Here is a 24,789-nt window from a genome sequence, read left to right as displayed (position 1 = left end):
CAGTCTCCAGTTCCTTAATTTAAAGAGGAACACAATGTTTGCTGAAGGCCACATATTACAGAATAGAATTAGGACTGGAACCCAGGTGTTTTCTCACCTTTACCATTAAAATTTGATATATATGTTTAAAGTGTAAAGGGGCTTAGTTTAAAATGCAATGAGGAGGGGTGCCTGGTGGCTCAATGGGTTAAAGCTTCTGCCTTTGGCTCAGGTCATGATCTCAGGGTCCTGGGATTGAGCCCCACATCGGGCTCTCTGCTCAGCAGGGAACCTGCTTCCCCTCTCTCTGCACCTGCCTCTCTGCCTACTTGTGATCTCTCTCTGTCAAATAAATAAATAAAATCTTAAAAAAAATAAATAAAATGCAATGAGGAGCCACCCAGTCGTCTTCGCTAGCTCTTCTGCTTTCACATATCTCTTAAAAGTAGGTATTTTTTTCTTTTTTAAGATTTTAAAAGTATTTTTTTTTAAGATGTTACTTTTTAAGTAATCTCTATACCCAGAATGGGACTCAAACTCACAACCCTGAGATCAAGAGCTGCATGCTCTACCAACTGAGCCAGTCAGGTGCCCCCAGCTACAAACTCTTGCAGATTTTCTCTGCAATACTATTCCTATTTGTGCTTTCCTTCCCATTTTCACCACAACCGTGTATTACCTTTTACCTGTATTATTATAGCCTGATAGTTTAATCTCTTCTTTAATCATGACTGTGCAATCTTTTTTGTATAGTTTTTATTTTATAATCATAAATGTAACTCTGCAATCCAGCTAGACTTGGAGGGGAGTAAAGAAAATATGTAATCTATAGAACTGCAATGAGAGCACAAAGATTATAGGATATTTCAACCAGATGGGTGTGGGTGTGGAAGAGGTGCTCTCCTGAGCTACCGAAGGAATGTTGTGGTAGTCAGAACACAAGTCAAATTTGTTAGATTTGTCCATAGTCAGCAATGGTGATCATCTTGCTGATCTTGCCATTTTTGTACCCAAGGCTCTCCATGGCTTCCACAATAACCTTGCCAAAGACCACATGCTTGCCATCCTTCCAATCTCTCAATCTTGGCAGGTCAGATGAAAAATTTTGTGTTGGGTCCTGCATTTGCCACACACAGATGCTAGAATCCATATGCTTTAGGATGAAATTTTCATCATCAATTTTTTCCCCATAGATGGCCTTGCCACCACTGACAATGATGGTGTGTGAAGTCATCACATTGGCGCATACAATCCTGCGAAAGCAGGAATCTTCATAACCAAATCCTTTCTCCCCAGTGCTCAGAGCACGAAAGTTTTCTGCTGTCTTTGGAATTTTGATTGCAAACAGTTTGAAGGAGGAGGGCCCAAGGGCTCCCCATCTAGAGCCTTGTCCCAGGACGCTGTGGCATTATCCTTTGCTGGGCAGCACAGATGGCTCTGGGGCAGCAGCTCTGCAAGGCCTGCTGTGCAATCATTATTGATCTTTTCAGAGTCTATCTATGATGGCAACCTCCATGCAAAATCATAGAAATGTAACTACCTTGTGCCCACGGAATAAGGTGCATCTAAGGCTCTTCATAATTTGGTTCCAACCTAAGGTTTTGGTTTTTTTGGGGGGTGGTGGTGGTGTTTTTTGTTTTTTGTTTTTTAAAGATTTTATTTATTTATTTGACAGAGAGAGATCACAAGTAGACAGAGAGGCAGGCAGAGAGAGAGAGGGGAAGCAGGCTCCCTGCTGAGCAGAGAGCCCGATGCGGGACTCGATCCCAGGACCCTGAGATCACGACCTGAGCCGAAAGCAGCGGCTTAACCCACTGAGCCACCCAGGTGCCCCGGTGGTGATGTTTTTAAAATAGGTTCCATGCCCAATGTGGGACTTGAACTCAGGACTCGGGATTAAGAGTTGCGTGCTCTACAGACTAAGCCAACCAGAAGCCCCCAACCTCGTTTTTATTCCACATCTACTGCACACCCCACCACATGGTTTGTATTTTAACCTGAGCTCCACAGCCTTTCAACCAATACTTTATTGAGTACAAGGTGCTAGGGGTCCACTGGGAAGCAAAACAGGCCGGGTTCTTTCCCACTTCTGCCTCTTCAATCTCGATTAATCTTGGTCCCACTCTTTCACAACTTGCACTCCAGACTTCTAACTTCCTTGTTCTTATCCACGGCGGGCCTAGGATGAAAAGGAAGGCTAAAAGGGAGAAGACAGACTGCAAAATCTTTGTGAGTTGAGGTGCGAAAACTACGAGGTCCCAACCCTTACCATTTATAGCAGACCCCGACTCTTTACCCCGTGTCAAAAGGGTGTGAAAAAGACCCAGGACTGGGCTTGGCTGAGAAAACGGGTAAGGTAGGGAAGTTGGTTTCAGTGAGGAAGGCCTGCCATTACAAAAACCGTTAGAGCTTTCTCTGCCCTCAGGTCTAGGCGTGGGCCCTCCGCACAGCTCAGGATCCCTCGCTCACTCTCTTCAGAATTGGTCCAGGCAGCTCCCCCCACCCCCCACTCTGTTTCCGGGCTGCTCTCCCTGCCAGCAGTCTCAGTTCCCGCCTCAGCCCTCCAACGCCCTCGGAGTCCATGGAGGAGGGACGGCTAGCTGGTTCCAGCCTCTTCGGGCTCTGAGCTCCCGGACCCGCCCCCCGCGCCAGTTGCCAGGGAGCGGTTGCCATAGAGCTGAGCAGTTGTCCGCGTGCGCAGGCGGAAGTCCCGGATTGAAGCGCCGCCATTTTTGCTGCCCGGACACGGAGCGAGAGGCTGAGAGAGTCGGAGACGCTATCCGCTTCCATCCGTCGCGCAGACCCTGCCGGAGCCGCTGCCGCTATGGATGATCGGGAGGATCTGGTGTACCAGGCGAAGCTGGCCGAGCAGGCTGAGCGATACGACGGTGAGTTGGGGGGGCAATTGGGGGCTGGAATTCTCGGACCCTCTGCCGCCGCCCACAGAGGCCGGGAGCCGGAGACAAAATGGCGGCATCGTCTCCGAGCTTGGCCGGGGACGTGGGTTCGGAAAGTAGGAAATGTCCTGTGGGCTCCCGGAGCGGCGGGAGGCCCCAGACCCGGGAATTTGACCCCTTTGGCGTCTTACGCTACACACACTCGCGGGCCAGGAGGCCGAGGGGAAAGGGTGGAGGAGTTGGTTGTAAAATGGCGGCTGGGGGGAGGGCGAGTCCCGGGGCGGGGGAGGGGGAGGAGATGGCTGGTGCTAGCTCCGGGCGGGCGATCCCCAGGGGAGCATCTGGGCCATCTTGGGATGTGGAGAACAATTGGGTGGGGTGATGGGGGGAAGAAACACCCGCCACATTAGGGAGAGTAGCACCAGGAGCTGCAGCGCGGGCGCCTTTCACAGAAATATGGCGGGTGGGGGCGGTGGCTTGTCCCCGGAGGCCCAGTGTGGGGCGGCGGCTGTGGAGTCTCACAAAGGAGAATCCTTGCGAGCGGAGGGCTGCTTTGGGTTTGTGGTGGAGGGCAGTCTTGGGTGAGGGTTGGGGAAGGACAGAGTGGGAATCACTGCAGTTCATCCTCGAGCGGAGGCCAGCTGAGATGCTGCGATCGGATTTCCTTTCTGTAGGCCTACACACCTTGTGTTGAGGGTTTTTTAGGCTTTCCGTTCAACCTCGCCTTCTTCTGGGGATGTCTAGAAAAACCTCACGGTCCCTTTCCTGGCCTTATCCTGGAGAGCTCGAAGTTCTTGAAATCATTTTTTGGCACCGTTAGCTGGAGGTTCTGGTGGATAGAGCTTTGAACGGGGAACAAGGAGACCATGATTCTCAGTCCCACAAATGCCCGTGTCTCAGTTTACCAGTGTCTAAAAATGTTGATTTTCCTATTTACACCAGCCATCATGATAAATGGAAAGACCTGTGGGAAAATAAAGTTATTTCAAATAACGTTTAGTAATTGTATCTTGGTCACTCCCCGGGATTGGAATGCGTGTTTGTTGTACTTCATTGGGGATCTTAACCTATCCCAGGCACTCAACCGACGCTTGGGTTTTTGGATTTTGAACATAGGGCATACCGGCAGATCGTATTTTCTTTTTTCTCTTTTAAATAAATGGCTTTGTGTACAGTTTTGAACAGTTCTTTGTTCATTGCTTCTTTGCTCCTCTAGGTTCTTTAGTCATTTTTCCAGAACTTGATCGAAATGTCCATTGTGTCCGTTTTAGTGATTCTCAGGCTGCTTTTTAAAGTTAACCCCCCCCCCCCCCCCAACTGCCTTTAGTTTGGACCTAGGTACTTGAATTACCTCCATATCTGTTAAACTGTAGTATTTTAAAAACAAAAATTCTTAAATGTGGCTTCTGTGCTTCAAAGGCTCTCCAGGGTGAGACAAGGTTGAATCCAGTGCCATCGATGTTCAGATTTTTTCGTAATTACCGAAGCCACTTACTTTTCAAAATGTTTTGTAAGGCCCTTGCTTTCCTTGAATGCCTGGTTGGTCATGTGTATAGCCACCGGGGGTAGTCCCAGTGTATCATACATTAGGATTCAGGAATTTGAAAAGTAGGCCAGGAACTCAAATTGAAGAAAGGTGTAGTGCACCAAAATTTGTTTTTTAAATCCTTAAATGTCTCTTCGTATTGAACAAGATTCTTGGGAGGGGGAGGAAAATAAGGTGGGGAGGTACAGCTCAAGGTCGGATTTGTCTTTATTTCAGTGTTTAAAAGTGAAACAATGTAGGTGTGCTGGAAGTGAAAGTTTTTTCATTTTCCCCTTTATGCACCCAGTGGGTTCCTCTCTTAATCTGTTAGTCTCCTTGGGAGGAAACTGAAATTATATTTGAATGCTTTCTGGTCTGTGAGAATTTAGGTTTTGAGTTAACTTGCTATGATAACCAAAAAGGATGTGGAGGAAGGGGTTTTGTTTTGTTGTTGTTGTTGTTTGTTTGTTTCCTTTTTTTAATTTGTTTTAAAAACTGAACTGGAAGCTCATGGTTCTAGCTTCCAAGTGAGTGACAGTTTAGTAGTAACATTTTGGATTTGGGTATTGAGGAATTTTAATGAAACCCTTAACTAGTTATTCAGCATAGCACTATCTAGAGAGAGCCACATCATTAATTGTATCTCCTTCAGGATAGAAAGTGGGAGGGAAATAGGATCTACCAGGTGGAGAGGAACTCCACTGTCTGTTGGGCACAAGACAGGAATTTTTTGGAAGGGAAGAAAGGAAAGGCAGTCATCAGGAATCAGCCTCTACCTGTGTCCATTCTTTCATTGGGTACAACAATTCAGTTTTGTTTGTGGTGACTAAAATTTCCCATAGTTTTAGTCACCAAAAGGTATGTGGTGTGGGAGTGGAAGATAGGAAAAGTGAGTTTGAATGATTTGGTTTTGGGTACTTGGATGTAAATATTAGCTTTTCTTGTTTCCTGCAGTATCTTTTATTTTTCATGCCCTGTTGAATTTAATGCTTATTTGTAGCATTACTTAGTTATATCCTGGGGAATTGGAATCAATTTATATGGATCATTTAATGGTACTAGAGGAAGAGCTAAGCTGTGTTCAGGAAAAGGATGCTTGTAGGTTCCAGATAGGCTAGGACTGTTCACCTTGAAGATTAAATCTAGCCTCTCATCACTTAAGTCTGAAGTCTAAGGGATAGTTTTTATAACATTTGTAGCTGTATGAGTCAAATCTATTACCTTCTGGCATCCTTAACCAAGTCTTACCCTCTTATATATATAAATCACATTGGTAAAGAAAAGAGAAGATTTCACATTTTTCAGATTAGAGGGGATCAGCATAAAGTACGTTTGGGTTTGTGAGGTAGTTGCTGGCTTTGTCCTTTCCTTACTTTTTCCCTGTGATGATTGCTCCATGTGGGGCCAGAGTAAAGTTGCTGTTGATTATTCATTCTCTCTGAATGCATCGATACTAGGAATGCATTTATTTTGAGTCTCCTTACTTGAGAGCTGTCCTTTTAAAACACCAGAGCCTTATCTCTAGCTTATTCTGGTAGTCAGTGAAAGTTGGGGACATGTTTTAAAATAACTCCTTAATACATGTTATGGGAAAAATGGGTAAATAGTAAGTTAACTTTATAGATTTGTTTTAGAGAGGGAGGGAGGGAGAGCAAGGTGTGATTAGGAGTGAGGGGTACAGGGAAAGGGGGAGAGAGACTCCTAAGCAGGCTCCACAGCCATCTAGAAGCCTGGTGCAGCGATTGATCTCACAACCCTAAGACGAAACCAAGATCCCTACGCTTAACCGCAACTGAGCCACCCAGGCACTCCAGCAAATTAACTTTAGTAATGAGCTTAAAACAGGTTGCTGTCAATTCTTTACTTAGGTCAGTAATTTTTATTACTGCTTTTTCAGTTAATGGACTTAACTTTATTGTATGTATTTTTTTCTCCTGCCTAAACATAAGCTGAATTGGATACTCTGCTCATTAAAGCAAATGCTCTGTTGTGTTTAGAGTTGTGTTTTTTTTTAAAGCACTTCAAAAAATTTTTAAGTAAACTGCATCACATGTGGAGCTTGAGCTCACTGACCCCAAGATCGAGAGTCACATGGTACACAACCTGAGTCAGCTGGGCACCCCTACTTTAGACTTCCATACAATATTGTGTGTAATGAGCAAATTTCAGTTTATTTTGTTGGCTTCCCAAACTATGGAATATAATGAAATTGTAATCTGAGATGGTGGGAGTAAATTCCTACTACTGTGCACATGCCTAGGCGTCCTTTTCACCTTTACATGAAAAGGTCTCAGCTTGAATTGTATGAGGTAGAACAAACACATAGTCTGAGAAAAATTTGGATTCAATAAGAAAACACACTGAAAGTTTATACAAACAAGCAGGCTTATCATAATTGTCTGATAGCTCAGTCAAGGGAATATGAAATATTGGAAAAATTTCCCGACTTTAACCTGGTATAGCAAGTGAATTTTCAGTCTGGTAACTTAATGTACCGAATTTTACAAATGAGTTACCGATACTTTAAGAAGTTGAAAGCATGGTTAAAAAAATAAAAAGGCCTGTAGGCTGATTTTGCCGCAGATTTTCTTCTATTTGTGTATTTTTTTTTTAATATTTTATTTATTTGACAGAGAGAAATCACAACTAGGCAGAGAGGCAGGCAGAGAGAGAGGAGGAAGCAGGCTCCCTGCAGAGCAGAGAGCCGGATGTGGGGCTCGATCCCAGGACCCTGGGATCATGACCTGAGCCGAAGGCAGAGGCTTTAACCCACTGAGCCACCCAGGCGCCCCTCTATTTGTGTATTTAAGCAGTAATGACAGGAGTAGGGTAAAGTTTAAATTCTTACTTTTATTTTTATTTATTTTTTAAAAGATTTATTTATTTATTTATTTGACAGAGATCACAAGTGGGCAGAGAGGCAGGGAGAGAGGGAGAGAGGAGGAAGCAGGCTCGCCGCCGAACAGAGAGCCCGATGTGGGGCTCTATCCCAGGACCCTGAGATCATGACCTGAGCCGAAGGCAGAGGCTTTAAACCACTGAGCCACCCAGGCGCCCCAAGTTTAAATTTTTAAACTATTTAATGCCACATTTATATAGAACTTCTCTCACGAACCACTTTCACAGACATTTTTACCTATTTCAAGTATTAATGAACTAGATAATGTTACTTCCATTTAATGGTTCAGAAACGTGAATTTGAGATGTAGTGATTTTTTTTTTCTCCCTCTGTCACATGACTGGTTGGCTAGTAAATGGCAAAGCTAGAACTTGTCTGCTGACCTTTAGCCGAGTACTCTTACTTTCCTAAGCCACTCACAAAAGACCTATGTGTAACTAAGTAAGGTAGTACCTTGGGAGTGTGCCTATTTCTTTAGCAGTTACTTCAAATAATATGTCTTGGTGTTTATGACTGGTATCCATCGTAAATAGTAGATAAAATATCTTCATGCTTTTCTGAAGAAACCTTGTACTTCCAGAACAGTCCCATCTAGGGGCACCTGGCTGGCTCAGAAGAGCATGCGACTCCTGATCTTGGGGTCCTGAGTTCCAGCCCCAGAATGAGTGTAGCCATTACTAAAAAAATAATAAGCTTTTAAAAAAAAAATCCCGTCTTGAGGCACAGTGAATGAAATTAGAATGAGGGATTTTAGATAATCTCAAAATGTGTGTTTGCATACTGTTTTCTTGGTTTGTCATGGTGTTTGTGCTGGGGTATGGCTAATGCGTGCATTTCTGCAAGTTGCTTTTTTTTTTTTAATTTGACAGACAGAAATCACAAGTAGGCAGAGAGGCAGGCAGGGGGGAAGGGAAGGCAGGCTCCCTGCTGAGCAGAGAGCCCAATGCCGGGCTCGATCCCAGGACCCTGAGACCACGACCTGAGCTGAAGGCAGAGGCTTTAACCCACTGAGCCACCCAGGTGCCCCGCAAGTTGCTTTTTTAAAAGCAATCCCCTCCCCTCACCGTTGTCTTGATGGATGCAGCCTTTTAGTTAATGGTACAGTCATAACACTTTCAGGAGGGGAAATGTTGGCAAGTAATTTGCAGATTTCCAAATATTAGCCTAGATAGCTGTCAAACAGAATCTGTTAAGGGGTAGTAAGGAACAGCAACAAAAAGTTTTGTCTGTTTCTGAAATGGTCAAGTAACAATTTGGTACAGTTAAATACTGATATGTCCTAGTTGACAAATTGGTTTGCCAACATAATTGTGTGGTTTGAGCTCATTAACTAAATATTCATGTTAATGAGGTTACATCATAATAACTGGGTCATAATAACTGCCATAATGATTAAAGGGTCATCATGATTTATCATTCAAGTCAGGATGCCTTGGAACGAAGGGGTACCAGTTCATAATAGTGCTGGGATAGCAAGCATAAACTAGGATTGTCCTGAGCTGCAAACTTGCCTTATGGTTATCATACTTAGGACTATTTGTTCTACTCATCTCATTTGGGTTCATACAAAAGTTCTTTTTTTTTTTTTTTTTAAGATTTTTATTTATTTGAGGGAGAGACAGAGAGACAAGAGAGGAAATACAAGCGGGGGGAGTGGGAGAGGGAGAAGCAGGCCTCTTGCTGAGCAGAGAGCCTCATATGGGGCTCAGTCTAAGGAAGGACCCTGGGATTGTGACCTGAGCCGAAGGCCGACGCTTAACAACTGAGCCACCCAGGCGCCCCTAGATTGATAAAAAAGTTCTTAAGCTTTGTCCGTCCCCTCTATCACAGAAGTATCTTAGATTCAAGTCCCCTTTCTGAAATGAAGTTAACGTTTGGCAGAACATAAGAGAAATCAAAGGCAAAGTAAAAGATTTCCTCTCCCCCCTCCCCCAGTTGGGAACTTGAAAAGTCAAGGATAGTTGCTGAAAATAGAGCTTGCTGGCATACCAACTAGTCAACCTGACTGATAGTGTCCAGGCCAAGTATGTTGGTTTTATGTATGTCTACCTTGAGCTAGATCAGTGTTTAAAAATACTTAGAAGCAGTGTTTATCCCTAAGCTCAGAACTTTTTTCCCAGATACGTATTTATAGTCTCACCCATACCTTGTTAGGACTGTTTTGTTTAGAACACCGAATTCTGTTTTACAAACATGGCCATGATCCTGGTTTATTTTGTTTGAAATTTAATCTTTTAATTTATGCCATTCTTCCGGTGATCTAGCGCAGTAGTTGGGCAGATCTGTCATTGGTAGGCTTGTGATCAGGTCAGGATTTTATCCAGCTAAAGTGATAAGAAATTTTTTTTTATATATAAAATTTGAAGGAGATACTTTATACTAAGGGTTATGGCTATTTCATACTTTAGCAGATGCAGTAGTGCAAAGGCCTTGGAATCATCTGGATTCCCTGTCTTATAAAACGGCGATTCAGATAACCTGTGTTGCCTGCTGATTTACAGGGTTGTAATGAAATTAAAGGGTTTAGTAGAGGGCAGAGTATAATACTTGCCAGTTAATATTACTTACTGTGAAAAATTCCTTCTTTCCAGTGTGAAAGATGGAAGTATATGTTTTTGCTACTGATACACTATGGTTGTATTAGAAGATGACCAACCCCCCCCCTTTAAAAAAATTTTTTTTTTTTTAAAGATTTTATTTATTTATTTGACAGAGAGAGATCACAAGTAGGCAGAGAGGCAGGCAGAGAGAGAGAGAGGGAAGCAGGCTCCCTGCCGAGCAGAGAGCCCGATGCGGGACTTGATCCCAGGACCCTGAGATCATGACCTGAGCCGAAGGCAGTGGCTTAAACCACTGAGCCACCCAGGCGCCCTAAAAAAAATTTTTTTAAAGGTTTTATTTATTTATTTGACACAGAGATCACAAGTAGACAGAGAGGCAGGCAGAGAGAGAGGGGGAAGCAGGCTCCCTGCTGAGTGGAGAACCTGATGCAGGGCTTGATCCCAGTACCCTGAGATCATGACCTGAGCTGAAGGCAGTGGCTTAACCCACTGAGCCACCCAGGTGCCCCCCCCCTTTTAAAAAGATTCTATTTATTTATTTGACAGAGAGAGAGATCACAAGTAGGCAGAGAGACAGGCAGAGAGGGAGGGGAAGGAGGCTCTCTGCTGAGCAGAGAGCCCTATGCAGGGCTCTGCTCCCAGGACCCTGAGGCCATGACCCAAGCCAAAGGTAGAGACTTAACCCACTGAGCCACCCAGGTGCCCGATGACCTACGTTTTTTCAGTTATTCCTAACAAGCATTCTCTTGTCATTTTAGTACCCAAGTTATATTTGCATAAAGAAAAGTTAGTTCTCAAAATAAAATCCTTAAATGTAACTCAGATGTGAAAATTTGCATATCCTGAAAGTGAATGTGGCTAAATTAAATCCAAGCAAGATAATCTATAATTTGGCCATGTTGCGCTACTATGTAGTATTTTTGATACTAATATCAGGTTAATATTCAGGAGAATATGCCTGTGTCCCTGGCAGATATAAAACTTGTTATATGTGGATTTGGAATGAAAGGTTCCATAGAATAAAAATATAAAGTAATTCAGGGTTAAAAATATTTTTGTTAGCGGTCTCAGATTACTGACTAGGAACCTAGAACCAGTTTTGTGAATTGTGGTTCTAAAGATGTATGGTAAGCCTTGGGTAGTGAATGGGTTCTGATTAATATAAAATGTTAATACTACTTAATCCTTGGTCGTTAGTCATTTAAGGTCTTTGGAAAAGTTATTGTGAACACCTTTGTTTTGTAGAAATGTGTTCTGCTTAAGTTAGTGTGATTAAGTGATTCTTTCATTAGTTGATTTTTATTTTATTTATTTATTTATTTTTAAAGATTTTATTTATTTGACAGAGATCACAAGTAGGCAGAGAGGCAGGCAGAAGAGAGAAGAGGAAGCAGGCTCCCTACTGAGCAGAGAGCCCGATGCGGGGCTCGATCCCAGGACCCCAGGATCATGATTGGAGCGGAAGGCAGAGGCTTCAACCCACTGAGCCACCCAGGTGCCCCCATTAGTTGATTTAAAAAAAAAAAATTTATTTGAGAGGGAGTGGAAGGGCAGAGGGACTAGGAGACTCCCCACTGAGCAGTATCTGGACCCTGAGATCATGACCTGAGCTGAAGTCAGATGCTGAACTGACTGAGCCGCCCAGGCACCCCTTAATTGATTCTGTTGTTGTTAATAGGTTAAATTTTATGTTACATAGTAAAACTTTAGTGGGTTAAGCTGCTGCCTTCGGCTCAGGTCATGATCTTGGGGTCCTGGGATCGAGTCCCGCATCGGGCTCTCTGCTCAGCGGGGAGCCTGCTTCCCTCTCTCTCTCTCTGCCTGCCTCTCTATCTACTTGTGATCTCTCTCTGTCAAATAAATAAATAAAATCTTAAAAAAAAAAACAACTTTATGAAAGTACTACCATGAAAATTTCAAAATATTCTGTGCTCTTTAACAAGAAAATATCCCTGACAGTTATGATACTATTTTTGGATTTTCCAAAAGGAACTCATTAATGAAATTTCTTTCTGTGCAGTATAGACTTCTTCCTCACAATTTTAAAACTGTTGAAATTTTGATGAGGGTTTTTTTTTTTTGTCCAGAGACTTAGGAAAAGTCAAATTGGTAATAAATCTGAATAAATAGTGTAACTTCCCTCTTAAAGTGTATCAGTACAAGGGTTATTTCTATTCATCCCCCTCCCCATGTATTTCAAAACAAAATATTAATGTTTCTTTTTTGTTTCTTCTAATTCTACAGAAATTATGAGAAGAAATTTAGACCTTGAGCTCTTTTTTCCTTTTTCCCCAATATATCAGTGTCTTAGGTAACTTACCTGGCCAATCTTTTACTTTCTACCTCTATTTTCTTTGTACCTCATCTTTTTTTTTTTTTTTCAAGATTTTATTTATTCATTTGACAGACAGATGGGCAGAGAAGCAGGCAGAGAGAGAGGAGGAAGCAGGCTCCCTGCAGAGCAGAGAGCCTGATGTGGGGCCCAATTCCAGGACCCTGGGATCATGACCTGAGCTGAAGGCAGAGGCTTTAACCCACTGAGCCACCCAGGTGCCCCGACACCTCATCTTGAAAAAAAATTTTTTTTTTTTATTTTTAAGATTTTATTTGTTTATTTGACAGACAGAGATCACAAGTAGGCAGAGAGATGGGGGAAGCAGATTCCCTGCTGAGCAGAGAGCCTGATGCGGGGCTTGATGATGCGGGGCTTGATCCCAAGATCCCGAGATCATGACCCCATGACCAAGCTGAAGGCAGAGGCCCAACCCACTGAGCTACCCAGGCGCCCCACACCTCATCTTTTTGGTTCTATCACAGCTAAACATGTTTGTCTGCCAGAGGGAATATCGTCTTAAACTCTGAAAGGAGAAATCTCCTGTTTTGATGGAGTAAGAGGGAATCCTGCACCTCCCCCAATATTGAGATTGATAGGAGAGGTACATTTTTGCAGTCAAAATTACAGAATCTGGGTAGAAGGTTGTCTTGTTTTTTTTACCTAACAGGCTAATTGGAAGTTCTTTAGAAGGCTTAAACAAAATTTTTTCCTGTTTCTAGGGAAGATAGGAGCTAATTTTACAGTGAGAGGTAGTTCTGTTTAGGGTGGTACCAGAAGAAAAAAATAGTATGTGCTTGAATGTCAAGATTATTGTGTTTTGAAAAGTTGTAGTATTCAGAGTATTAAAAGTAAGTTCCAAAGGCATTTGACAAGTACATATTGAGATCCAACGATGTACCAGGCACTGTTCTAGACACTTGGGATTCATCATTAAACAAAATAGACAAAGGATCTTTTCAAGGAGCTCACATTGTAGTGAATGTATAAATACTTTTAGAATTATTCTCCTGTTAGTATGTGTAATAGGGTAAATTTGAATTAGTAACAACAGTGGTATTGGACATAATGCACTGTATATACCTCATGCAGGTCCCTGTCCCATATCAAAGACTGTAGAAAACTTACAAGTATACTTGCTTTCTCTTTTCTTTCTTTTTCTCTTCTCTTTTCCTCTTCCTTTCATAGGCTCCACGCCTAGCATGGCGCTTGAACTCAAGACCTGAGCAGAGATCAAGAGTTGGATGCTTAGGGGCGCCTGGGTGGCTCACATGTTACGTGTCTGCCTTAAGCTCAGGTCATGATCCCAGGGTTCTGGGATTGAGCCCCGCGTGGGGCTCCCTGCTTGGCAGGAAGCCTGCCTCTCCTCTCCCACTCCCTCTATTTGTATTTCCTCTCTAGCTGTATCTGTCTCTCTCTCTCTCTCTTCTCTCTCTGTCAAATAAATAAAATCTTTTAAAAAAAAGTTAGGGGCACCTGGGTGGCTCAGTGGGTTAAGCCTCTGCCTTCAGCTCAGGTCATGATCTCAGGATGCTGGGATTGAGCCCTGCATCAGCTCTGTGCTCTGCGGGGAGCCTTCTTTCCCCCTCTCTCTCTGCCTGCCTCTCTGCCTACTTGTGATCTCTGTGTCAAATAAATAAATCTTTAAAAAAATACAAAGAATTGGATGCATTTGACTGAGGCACCCAGGTGTCCCTTAAATGTGCCTTTTTTTTTTTTTTTTAATAGAGTACTGTTGTCAAGTGGTGCTAACAAATTGAAAAGCTTTTAAAAATTTTTCATGGACTTTATGATTATAAAACTCTATAATCACTACTAACAGCTATATGCCAGGTGCTTATTATTTCTCTGAATACTCAAAAAAACCAAAAACCAAAACCCTGCATAGTAAATAATACCACTCATTTTACAGGTAAGGATTAAGAATTTTAGGAAAGGTGACAGGTAATAGGTAATATCACTGGGATGCATCCGTTTCACTCCCAGGCTGATAAGACTTCCATACTTGTGTGTAAACGTTAGTCTAAACTGCTTTTGAAGCTCTATTTCTGTTCCTTAGATTTTAATTTAATTATTTAATTTAATTTTTAAAAAGATTTTATTTATTTATTTGTTAGAGACATAGTGAGAGACAGAACACAAGCAGGGGGAGTGGGAGGGGGGAAGCAGGCTTCCTGCTGAGCGGGGAGCCCAATTCCGAGCTTGATCCCAGGACCCTGGGATGACCCTAGCCAAAGGCAGCTGCTTAATGATTGAGCCACCCAGGTGCCCCTAGATTTTAATTTTATAACTTAAAAGTTGTCTTGAATGGTCTTTTGACTTCATGTCTCTTTGTAACATTTTCTTTCATATGAAGGAAATAGAAGGGTGTGTAGGTTGAGTATATTTTCCAGTGAAGAGGCAAAAAGAGATGGTAGAACAAACACTGGACCAGAAGTAATTAAATTTAGGAAGGTCTGTCCTGTCCAGATTTTTTTTTTTTTTTAAGATTTTATTTATTTATTTGACAGAGATCACAAGTAGGCAGAGAGGCGGTGTTGGTGGGGAGGGAAGCAGTCTTCCTAGAGGGAGCCTGATGTGGGGCTCGATCCCAGGACCTCGAGATCATAAACTGGGCCAAAGACAGAGGCTTAACCCACTGAGCTACCCAGGCGCCTCTCATGTCCAGATTTTATCTCAATTATTCTCCCTTTAGACATGTTACTTTCAGGGCTTGTTTTCCCCATCTGTATATTAAGAAATTTCTGAAAGTTATTTTATGAATTTGCAGGCAGATTTTTTTTTTTTTTTTTTTTTTTTAAATATTTGCCTTGTGAGTAGTGGATGGAGAGCTATGAAATCTAAATTCAGCTCTGGGATTACATCTACGCAGTTTTGATTCTACTCCAGCCAATTTAGCTACTGGTTTGTTAAATAGAAAACTCACATTCTCCAAATTTGTATTTATATTTCTACTTGTGTTGAATGAATTATAAGGTTGAACAATATGAAATTGCCAGTTTCCATCATTTTTTTAGTTGAAATGTAGTTAACATATGATGTACAGGTATACAGTGTAGTGATTCAGTAATTCTGTACATTGTGCAGTGCTCAGCACACATTATGTGTAGTTACTGTCTCTAACCATACTGAGTTATTATAGTATATTTGACTGTATTCCTTGTGCTGTATGTACTTTTTATCATGGTGACTTTTTTATAACTGGAAGTTTGTACCTCAGTTTCAGTCATTTTTGACCTACAAAAATGATCATTTTCTATGGTACAACCTAAGTTAAGTAGTGTTTGGAAGTTCTAGAAGGTGAGGCCTCAGTATACCCAAAAAGGCATTAAGGTTTTAAGGAAGTACCAGGGTTATTGAGGTACTGTACATGAATATTTTCTGAGGTTGGTTTTGCTTTTTTGTAATTGTGTAATTTTTTTGTTGTTATTTTGTAATTTTTTTCTGTGTTGGCTGGTTTATTTTTGGTAATTGATTTTTACCTATTTTCGTTTTCTAGGTCTGTCATCTTTTTTCCTTTCTCAGGATAATAGATTAAATTTGTCCTGTTTGCAGGGCTTTTGTTTGTTTTGTTTTTGTTTTTTAAGATTTTATTTATTTGAGAGAATTAAGAGAGAAAACAGGAGAAAGGGAGAGTCAGAGGGAGAAGCACTGAGCAGGGAGCCTGATGCTAGACTCCATCCTGGGACTCCAGATTCATGACCTGAGCTGAAGGCAGTTTTTTAACTGAGCGTCCCAGCTACCTGGGTTTTTTTCCCCCAAATATTTATTTATTTATTTATTTATTTGAGAAAGAGAAGGAGTATATGTGAGTGGGGATGGGGCAGAGGGAGGGAGGGGGAAGTGGGGGAGAGAGAGAATCCCAAGCAGATTCCCCACTGAGCATGGAGCCCCATCTCACAACCAGTGAGACCGTAACCTGAGCTGAAATCATTAGTTGGACACTTAACCATCTGAGCCACCCAGGCGCTCCTGTTTGCAGTTCTTTTTAATTTTTTTAAAGATTTTATTAATTTTTTGAGAGAGAGAGGGCACAAAGGGAGAGTGAGAGGGAGCGGCAGACTCCCTGCTGAGCAGAGAGCTTGATCCAGAACTGAATCCTAGGACCCTGAGATCGTGACCTGAGCTGAAGGTAGATGCTTAATTAATCAAGCCATCCAGGTGCCCCTACAGTTAATAATATTAACATATAATGTGTTCTTTCAGGGGTACAGGCTTGAGATCCTTCAATTTTACACAACACAGTGCTCACCACAGAACATATCCTCCCCCGTGCCCATCACCCAGCCACCCTATTCCCTCACTCCCCTCCCATTCAGAAACCCTCAGTTTGTTTCCTGAGATTAAGTGTCTTATGCTTTGACTCCCTTTCTGATTTTATCTTGCTTCCTTTTTTCCTCTCTTCTCCTTTATCCTCTGTCTTTTTTCTCAGTCTGTCTCTGATTGACATATTTTGCTTCGCATAATACCCTCTAGTTGCATCCACATTGTTGTAGACGGCAAGATTTCCATTTTTTTTTTTATGACTGCCTGATACTCCATAGTATGTATATATATACACCACGTGTTCCTCATCCATTCATCTGTTGATGGACATCTAGGCTCTTTCCATAGTTTGGCTATTGTGGACATTGCTGCTATAAACATTGGGGTGCACATGACCCTTTGGGTCACTACATTGGTATCTTTGCGATAAATACCAGTAGCGCAATTGCTGGGTTGCCCCTACAATTCTTTTTTTTTTTTTTTTTTTTTTAAGATTTTATTTATTTGACACACAGAGAGAGAGAGAGATCACAAGTAGGCAGGCAGAGAGAGAGAGAGAGAGAGGGAAGCAGACTCCCCGCCGAGCAGAGAGCCCGATGTGGGGCTCGATCCCAGGATCCTGAGATCATGACCTGAGCTGAAGGCAGAGGCTCAACCCACTGAGCCATCCAGGCGCCCCTTGCCCCTACAATTCTTTTGATGAATCACTTTTAGGGTCACTGTGTAGTACAACTTCTGGAGCTATGTAACAGGTACTGCAGATACATTTTGAAAATTTTGGAGAAAAGGTAGCACATAAAATCTTTCCCCTCTCAAAATGAATTTTTTTTTTTTTTTTTTTTTTAAAGATTTTATTTATTTATTTGACAGAGAGAGATACAAGTAGGCAGAGAGGCAGGCAGAGAGAGTGAGAGGGAAGCAGGCTCCCTGCCGAGCAGAGAGCCCGATGTGGGACTCGATCCCAGGACCCCGAGATCATGACCTGAGCCGAAGGCAGCGGCTTAAACCACTGAGCCACCCAGGCGCCCCTCAAAATGAATTTTTTTAAGAAAAAGATTTTTTTTAAAGATTTGGTTTATTTGACAGAGACACAGCGAGAGAGGGAACACAAGCATGGGGAGTGAGAGGGAGAAGCAGACTCCCTGCTGAGCAGGGAGCCTGATGCAGGGCTCCATCCCAGGACCCTGGGATCGTGACCTGAGCCGAAGGCAGGTGCTTAACGACTGAGCCACCCAGTTGCCCCCAAATAATTTTGTTTTATTTATTTAGATTATTTGAGAAAGAGTGAGTGCACAAGTTGGGGTAGGGGCAGAGGGGGAGAGGGAGGGTAGCAGATTCCCTTCTAAGCAGGGAGCCTGACTTGGGGCTGCATCTCACAACCCTGAGATGATCTGAGCGAAAATCAAGAGTTGGATGCTGAACCAACTGACCCACCGAGGTCCCTGTAAAGATTTTAGGTTTTTTTTTTTTTTTTTTTTTTTTTAATATTTTATTTATTTGACAGAGAGAAATCACAAGCAGGCAGAGAGGCAGGCAGAGAGAGAGAGGGAAGCAGGCTCCCCACCGAGGAGAGAGCCCGATGTGGGGCTCGATCCCAGGACCCGGAGATCATGACGTGAGCTGAAGGCAGAGGCTGTAACCCACTGAGCCACCCAGGTGCCCCAAGATTTTAGTTTTAAGTAGTCCCTGAACCTAAGAAGGGACTAGAGCTCTGAACTCTGAGATGAAGAGTTGCACGCTCCACCATCTGAGCCAGCTGGGCAGCCCAGAATTTATCCTTTTTGGCTAGTTGTCAGAATAAAGAGAATGGAAAAGACCGTGTTGCTCACTTTCTTTCTTTTTTTTTTTTTAAAGATTTTATTTATTTATTTGACAGAGATCACAGGCAGGCAGAGAGGCAGGCAGAGAAGAAGGGAAGCAGGCTCCCCCCTGAGCAGAGATTCCCAGTGTGTGGCTTGATCCCAGAACCCTGGGATCATGACCTGAGCCAAAGGCAGAGGCTTTAACCCACTGAGCCACCTAGGCGCCCCTGGTGCTCACTTTTGAGAAGAAAATTGGTCTTAGCGATATATATGGCAGTTGGTAAACTGCAATTGTAAGAAGATGTTTGGATTTATTAGATTATGCAGTAGTAATATGCTTCCTTGACTGTAACCAGTAGAATCTCATTTATAAGTTTGGAAGTTATCTTACTATTTTATTTATTTATTTTTAAAAGATTTTATTTATTGGAGAGAGGGGGGAGAGTATATAAGCAGGGGGAGGGGCAGAGGGAGAGGGAGAAGCAGGCTCCCCCTCTTGAGCAGGGAGCCTGATGTGGGCATCCATCCCAGGAGCCTGAGACCATGATCTGAGCCAAAGGTAACCGCTGGACCAACTGAGCCACCCAGGAGGCCCCCCCCCTTTTTTAAATAAATGGTATTCTCCCTCTTTCCCTTCCCCCATTGTGAGATTCTTTGTTTCTAGCTTTGAAATCTTAGAAATCCTTGACATGTTTCTCAGCCTTCTAGCTTTCAACACGGTCATTGAATATGTTCAATGTTATTTAATCAAGGCAAAGAGAAATTAAAATGTTGAGTATAAGAAAAACACCACTGCTTGTAACTTTTTTGGTAACCAAGACAAAAGCTTAAAGGGCTGGCTAGGAAAGTAGTTCTGGAAACTTAATATACAGCAGAATGGCCCTCTGCTTTTTTTTCCTTTTTCCTTTTGCTTTTTTTCTTTTAAGTTTTATTTATTTAAGTAATCTCCACCCAAAGCAGGGCTTGGAACCCCGAGATCAAGAACCAAGTGTTCTTCCGACTGAACCACCTGGGCGCCCCTGGCCCTCTACCTTCTCTTCATGTACCTTTTCAGTATGTGACTTTTTTTTTTTTTTTTAAAAGATTTTATTTATTTGAGAGAGAGAGGGAGAGGGAGGGGAGGGAGAAGGTTTCCCACTAAACAGGGAGCCCAGTGCGGGGGTCTATCCCAGAACCCTGGGATTATGACCTGAGTTGAAGGCAGACGTTTAACTGACTTAGCCATCTAGGTGCCCCCCGGTATGTGACTTTTAAAGCTTGTAATTTGGGGGTGCTGGGGAATGGTCAACAAGGACCTTGGTTTTTTTACTAGATTAGATGCTGTTAAGTCTGTTTTTCCTCTTCCCAGCAATTGACAGATAATACACCATTAACATGTTTTTTGGTTTTTTTTTGAAGATTTTATTTTATTTAACAGAGAGTACAAGTAGGCAGAGAAGCAAGCAGAGAGAGAGAGGAGGAAGCAGGCTTCCGGCTAAGCAGAGACCCCAATGTGGGGCTTGATCCCAGGACTCTGGGATCATGACCTGAGCCAAAGGCAGAGGCTTTAACCCACTGAGCCACCCAGGCGCCCCTTAACATGGTTTGTTACTCCTTCATCTTTTAGACATCTTCGCTGCAGCTTGCTTAGAAATTTGTTGATTTTAGTTTTCCTCCTTTCAGAGAGCTGTTTGCCAACATTTTTTTTCTTTTTAACATTTTTATTTATTTGACAGAGACACAGCGAGAGAGGGAACATAAGCAGGGGGAGTGGGAGACGGAGAAGCAGGCTTCCCACTGAGCAGGGAGCCTGATGTGGGGCTGGATCCCAGGACCCCTGGACCATGACCCGAGCTAAAGGCAGATGCTTAACTACTGAGCTACACAGGTGCCCCTTGCCAATATCTCTTTAGTCATTTCAAATTTACCCTTTATTCTTTTTTTAAAATTTATTATTATTTTTTTAAAGATTTTATTTATTTGACAGAGATCACAAGTAGGCAGAGAGGCAGGCAGAGAAAGCGAGGGGAAAGCAGGCTCTCCGCTGAGCAGAGAGTCCGATGCGGGGCTCGATCCCAGGACCCTGAGATCATGACCTGAGCCAAAGGCAGGGGCTTAAACCCACTGAGCCACCCAGGTGCCCCTTCTTTTTTTTTTTTTTTTTAAGATTTTATTTATTTGACAGAGAGAGAGAGATCATAAGTAGGCATAGAGGCAGGCAGAGAGACAGGTGGAGAGAGAGGGGGAAGCAGGCTCCCTGGCGAGCAGAGAGCCCAATGTGGGGCTCGATCCCAGGACCCTGAGATCTTGACCTGAGCTGAAGGCAGAGGCTCAACCACTGAGCCACCCAGGTGCCCCTTTACCTTTTATTCTTTTTTTTTTTTTTAAACTTTTTTTTTTTTTTTTTAAGATTTCATTTATCTATTTGACAGAGAGAGATCACAAGTAGGCAGAGGCAGGCAGAGAGAGTGAGAGGGAAGCAGGCTCCCCGCCGAGCAGAGAGCCCGATGTGGGACTCGATCCCAGGACCCTGAGATCATGACCTGAGCCGAAGGCAGGGGCTTAAACCACTGAGCCACCCAGGCGCCCTTAACTTTTATTCTTATCTATCAGACTGCATTAACATTGTTTCCCAATTTTCTTTCCTCCACTTCTAAAAGCTGAAAGAGTTTTGGAACACTAGTATGTGTAGAGCAGTCTATTTTATTTTAGTTTTGTATGGCTTTGAAGATAATTAGATTAAGAGAATTCTTTATGGCTATTTTAGGGACCTTCAGATCAAGTCTAGATCAAATGGATTTATTTCACTAATCAAGATGGGATTTAAAGACTCAAAATTACTTTTTTCTCTTATTTGACATTCAGGTTTTTAAGCTTAAAAATCTGAAATTGATTTTTTTTTTTAAGTTTACTGACACTTGCGAAGCAGAGGAATTTAGGAGGACAGTCATTACTAAAAATAGTAGTAGCTGGCTAAATTGCATTAAAATTAACTTGAGCAACTTGGATATTTTCCAGCTTACTTATCTTTTCAGTATATTTTCTGTATTTTTTTTCAGTTTAGATGTATTTATATATTTGTGGAAAATTTGTGAAAAATTAAAGGTGGGAAGAAAACTTGTATTAACTGGTGTTTTCTGTGCAGTAGTTTTTTTTGTTCTGTTTCATTGTGGAGTTTTTTTTGTTTTTTATACATCTTTTTTTTTTTTTTTTAAAGATTTTATTTATTTATCTGACAGAGAGAGAGATCACAAGTAGGCAGAGAGGCAGGCAGAGAGAGAGGAGGAAGCAGGCTCCCTGCAGAGCAGAGAGCCCGATGCGGGGCTCGATCCCAGGACCCTGAGATCATGACCCGAGCCGAAGGCAGCGGCTTAATCCACTGAGCCACCCAGGCGCCCCTGTTTTTTATACATCTTTTATGTCTGGTTTTACACTTAATTTTGCACTTACTATTTTTTACGTTTGAAAATACTTATTTAAAGTGAGCTGTATTCCCATCGTGGAGCTTGACTTTAGAACCCTGAGATTGAGAGTTATGTGCTTAGGCTCCACCAGCTGAGCCAGCCAGGTACCACTGGTTTTAGCTAATTTAAGGATTTAGTGTTTATATATTAGCAGTAAGTATTTTATTTTTTATTTATTTATTTTTGTTTATTTGTATGAGAGTGCAAGCACAACAAGCAGTGGGGAGAAGCAGGCTCCCCACTGAGCCAGGAGCCTGACGTGAGGCTCAGTCCCAGGACCCTGGGATCACGACCGGAGCCAAAGGCAGCCACTTAACTGACTGGGCCACCCGGTGCCCCTGGTTTTACTTAATTTTGTATCACAGACATTTTTCTTACAACATGAACTATTTGTAAAGATTTTTTTTTTAAAAGATTTTATTTATTTATTTGACATAGATCACAAGTGGGCAGAGAGGCAGGCAGAGAGAGAGAGAGAGAGAAGCAGGCTCCCTGCCAAGCAGAGAGCCCGATGCGGGACTCGATCCCAGGACCCTGAGATCACGACCTGAGCCGAAGGCCGTGGCTTAACCCACTGAGCCACCCAGGTGCCCTGTAAAGATTTTTTAAAAAAGGAATTTGTTATTTTAGAGAGAGCAAGCAAGCTGAGTGCTCATATAAGAGTGGGGGAGTGGAGAGGGAGAGAATCTCAAGCAGACTCCTAGCTGAGTGCTGAGCCCAGTGTGATTGGGACTCAATTTTAGAGTGACCTTAGCTGAAATCAAGAGCTGGATGCTTAACCGACTGAACCACCCAGGAGTCCTTATTTGTAAATATTTTTTATTGGCTATGGATCTATCCACTAAAAAACTACTGTTAAGTTTTTGGTTAGTATATTGCTAGTGACAGCTGCAATGAAATACTTCTATCCAAAATAGATTTTTCTGTAATTTGGGCTGTTTGCTTAGGAGAGATTCTGAGGAGTGGAATTTATTTGTCAAAGTAAATAAACTTGTAGCTTTTGGCTTCTTTGCTTTCACTGTTCTCTGAAAGGATTTTTTCATTTTACAGTACCACCAGTTTATGAAGGTGCAGTGCATAATTTTTTCACTACAAAACTTCATGTATTGAAGTATTTTAAATGTTACTTAAAATGTGAAATGTATACTTTAAATTTTTGAGTTACAAAATCTAAAATAAAATCTATGAAAGTTAGGGTGCCTGGATAGCTCAGTTGGTTGGGCGACTGACTGCCTTTGGCTGAGGGTGGCAATCCCAGGATCCTGGGGTCCAGCCCCTTGTCAGGCTCCCCGCTCAGTGGGGAGCCTGCTTCCCTCTGCTGCTCTGCTCTGCTTACGCTCCCTCTCTCTCTCAAGTGAATAAATGAGATCTTAAAAAAAAAAGTAAGAAAGTTAAATTGTACAGCCCCATGAAATAAATACTGATAGCTACTCTGCCCTGCCAGTAGTTAATATTGTTATTGTTAATGGTTTGAATATACTTTGAGAATTTTCTTTTTGCTCAAGTGCCAATGCATGTATAAGTGCAGAAACATACATCATTTTATCGACACCAACATGCTATTAACATGCTTATTATTTTAAATAACACACATAAAAAATGCTGCCAGTCACACCATTGACATAAAATCCCTAAGAAAAATCTGGATTTCATTGATGCGAAAAAATGATTCCTAAAACAGCTGATGCACACATCTGTATTATATTTTTTTGTGGAAACATAGACATTATTTAGCAAAATGGGATTTTCCTTTTTCCCTCAAACATTGTGAATGTAAAGAAATACTTTGGGGGTGCCTGGGTGGCTCAGTGGGTTAAAGCCTCTGCCTTTGGGGCACCTGGGTGGCTCAGTGGGTTAAAGCCTCTGCCTTCGGCTCAGGTCATGATCCCAGAGTCCTGGGATCTAGCCCCACATCGGGCTCTCTGCTCCGCAGGGAGCCTGCTTCCTCCTCTCTCTCTGCCTGCCTCTCTGCCTGCTTGTGATCTGTCTGTCAAATAAATAAATAAAATCTTTAAAAAAAAAAAAAAAAGCCTCTGCCTTTGGCTCAGGTCATGATCCCTGGGATCCAGCCCCACATCATGCTCTCTGATCAGCAGGGAACCTGCTTCCCCCTCTCTCTCTGCCTACTTGTGATCTATCTCTGTCGAATAAATAAATAAAATCTTAAAAAAAAATTCTTTGGGGGCAACTGGGTGGCTCAGTTGGTTAAGCATCTGATTCTTGATTTTGGCTCAAGCTATGATCTCAGGGTTGTGAGATCCACTCTCCGCATGGAGTCTGCTTAAGATTCTCTTTACCCCTCCCCCCCTTAAAAAAATCTTTAAAAACAAGTTGGATGGTTTTAGTCAGACTAACATGAAAACTTAACAAATGGTGTGTTAAGTAAGGTCAGTCTGATCTCTAAAAAAGAAAAACTTCTTAAAGAATTTTAGAGTGCAGCCAGGGTTGAGAACAACTGGAATCAATCGTTGTTTCTCATATGCCTCACTGAGTGTGCTTATTAAAAAATTTAAGCATTTGGTCTGTACTCTGAATTTAATGTGTGTCCTGGTTATACAGCTGGGTTTGACTAGATGACCTTGTAATGTTCCCTGTTGGAGGTTGTCCTGTCTCAGCTGTTTTTTCAGCAGTTAAGTAATTGCCAGGGATTGAGTTTTAGACTATTGGAAGCTGTAGCAGTACTGCATAGCTTCTTGTCTAATTTTTGTCTGTTAAACTTTTAACAAGCAGCGGTTAATTGTTATGGATATAGTTGCCCAAGGGCAATATTAAGAGTTAGTTACTGCCTTGCAAATGATAGAATGAATATTTAACATAACTTCAGCTTTACTTTTTTTTATTTTTAAAAATAAATTTATTTATTTAAAATATTTTATTTATTTATTTGACAGAGATCATAAGTAGGCAGAGAGGCAGGCAGAGAGAGAGGCTCCCCACTGAGTAGAGAGCCCGATGCGGGGCTTGATCCCAGGACCCTGGGATCACAACCCGAACCAAAGGCAGAGGCTTTAACCCACTGAGCCACCCAGGCACCCCTAAAAATAACCTTATTTTTAAAATAGGCTCCATGCTTAGTGTGGGATTT

General features: G+C 42.3%; 1 protein-coding gene across 2 annotated transcripts in view; it reads left to right on the top strand.

Moving 5' to 3' along the window:
• Positions 1-2,691: 2,691 nt before the first annotated feature.
• The window catches only part of YWHAE (tyrosine 3-monooxygenase/tryptophan 5-monooxygenase activation protein epsilon), a 60,382-nt gene continuing 38,284 nt past the window's right edge, over positions 2,692-24,789 (top strand). Inside the window, exon 1 of one of the 2 annotated variants that reach the window (XM_045984656.1) lies at positions 2,692-2,867. In XM_045984656.1, the coding sequence (XP_045840612.1) occupies positions 2,804-2,867 (64 nt within the window). In that variant the 5' untranslated portion in view covers positions 2,692-2,803. The remainder of the gene's footprint in view (positions 2,868-24,789) is intronic. The other variant, XM_045984655.1, reaches the window with a different exon arrangement.

This window comes from Meles meles, chromosome 18, assembly GCF_922984935.1.
Source record: "Meles meles chromosome 18, mMelMel3.1 paternal haplotype, whole genome shotgun sequence".
NCBI classification, from domain to species: Eukaryota; Metazoa; Chordata; class Mammalia; order Carnivora; family Mustelidae; genus Meles; species Meles meles.
This window is presented reverse-complemented; position numbering and strand designations above follow the sequence as displayed.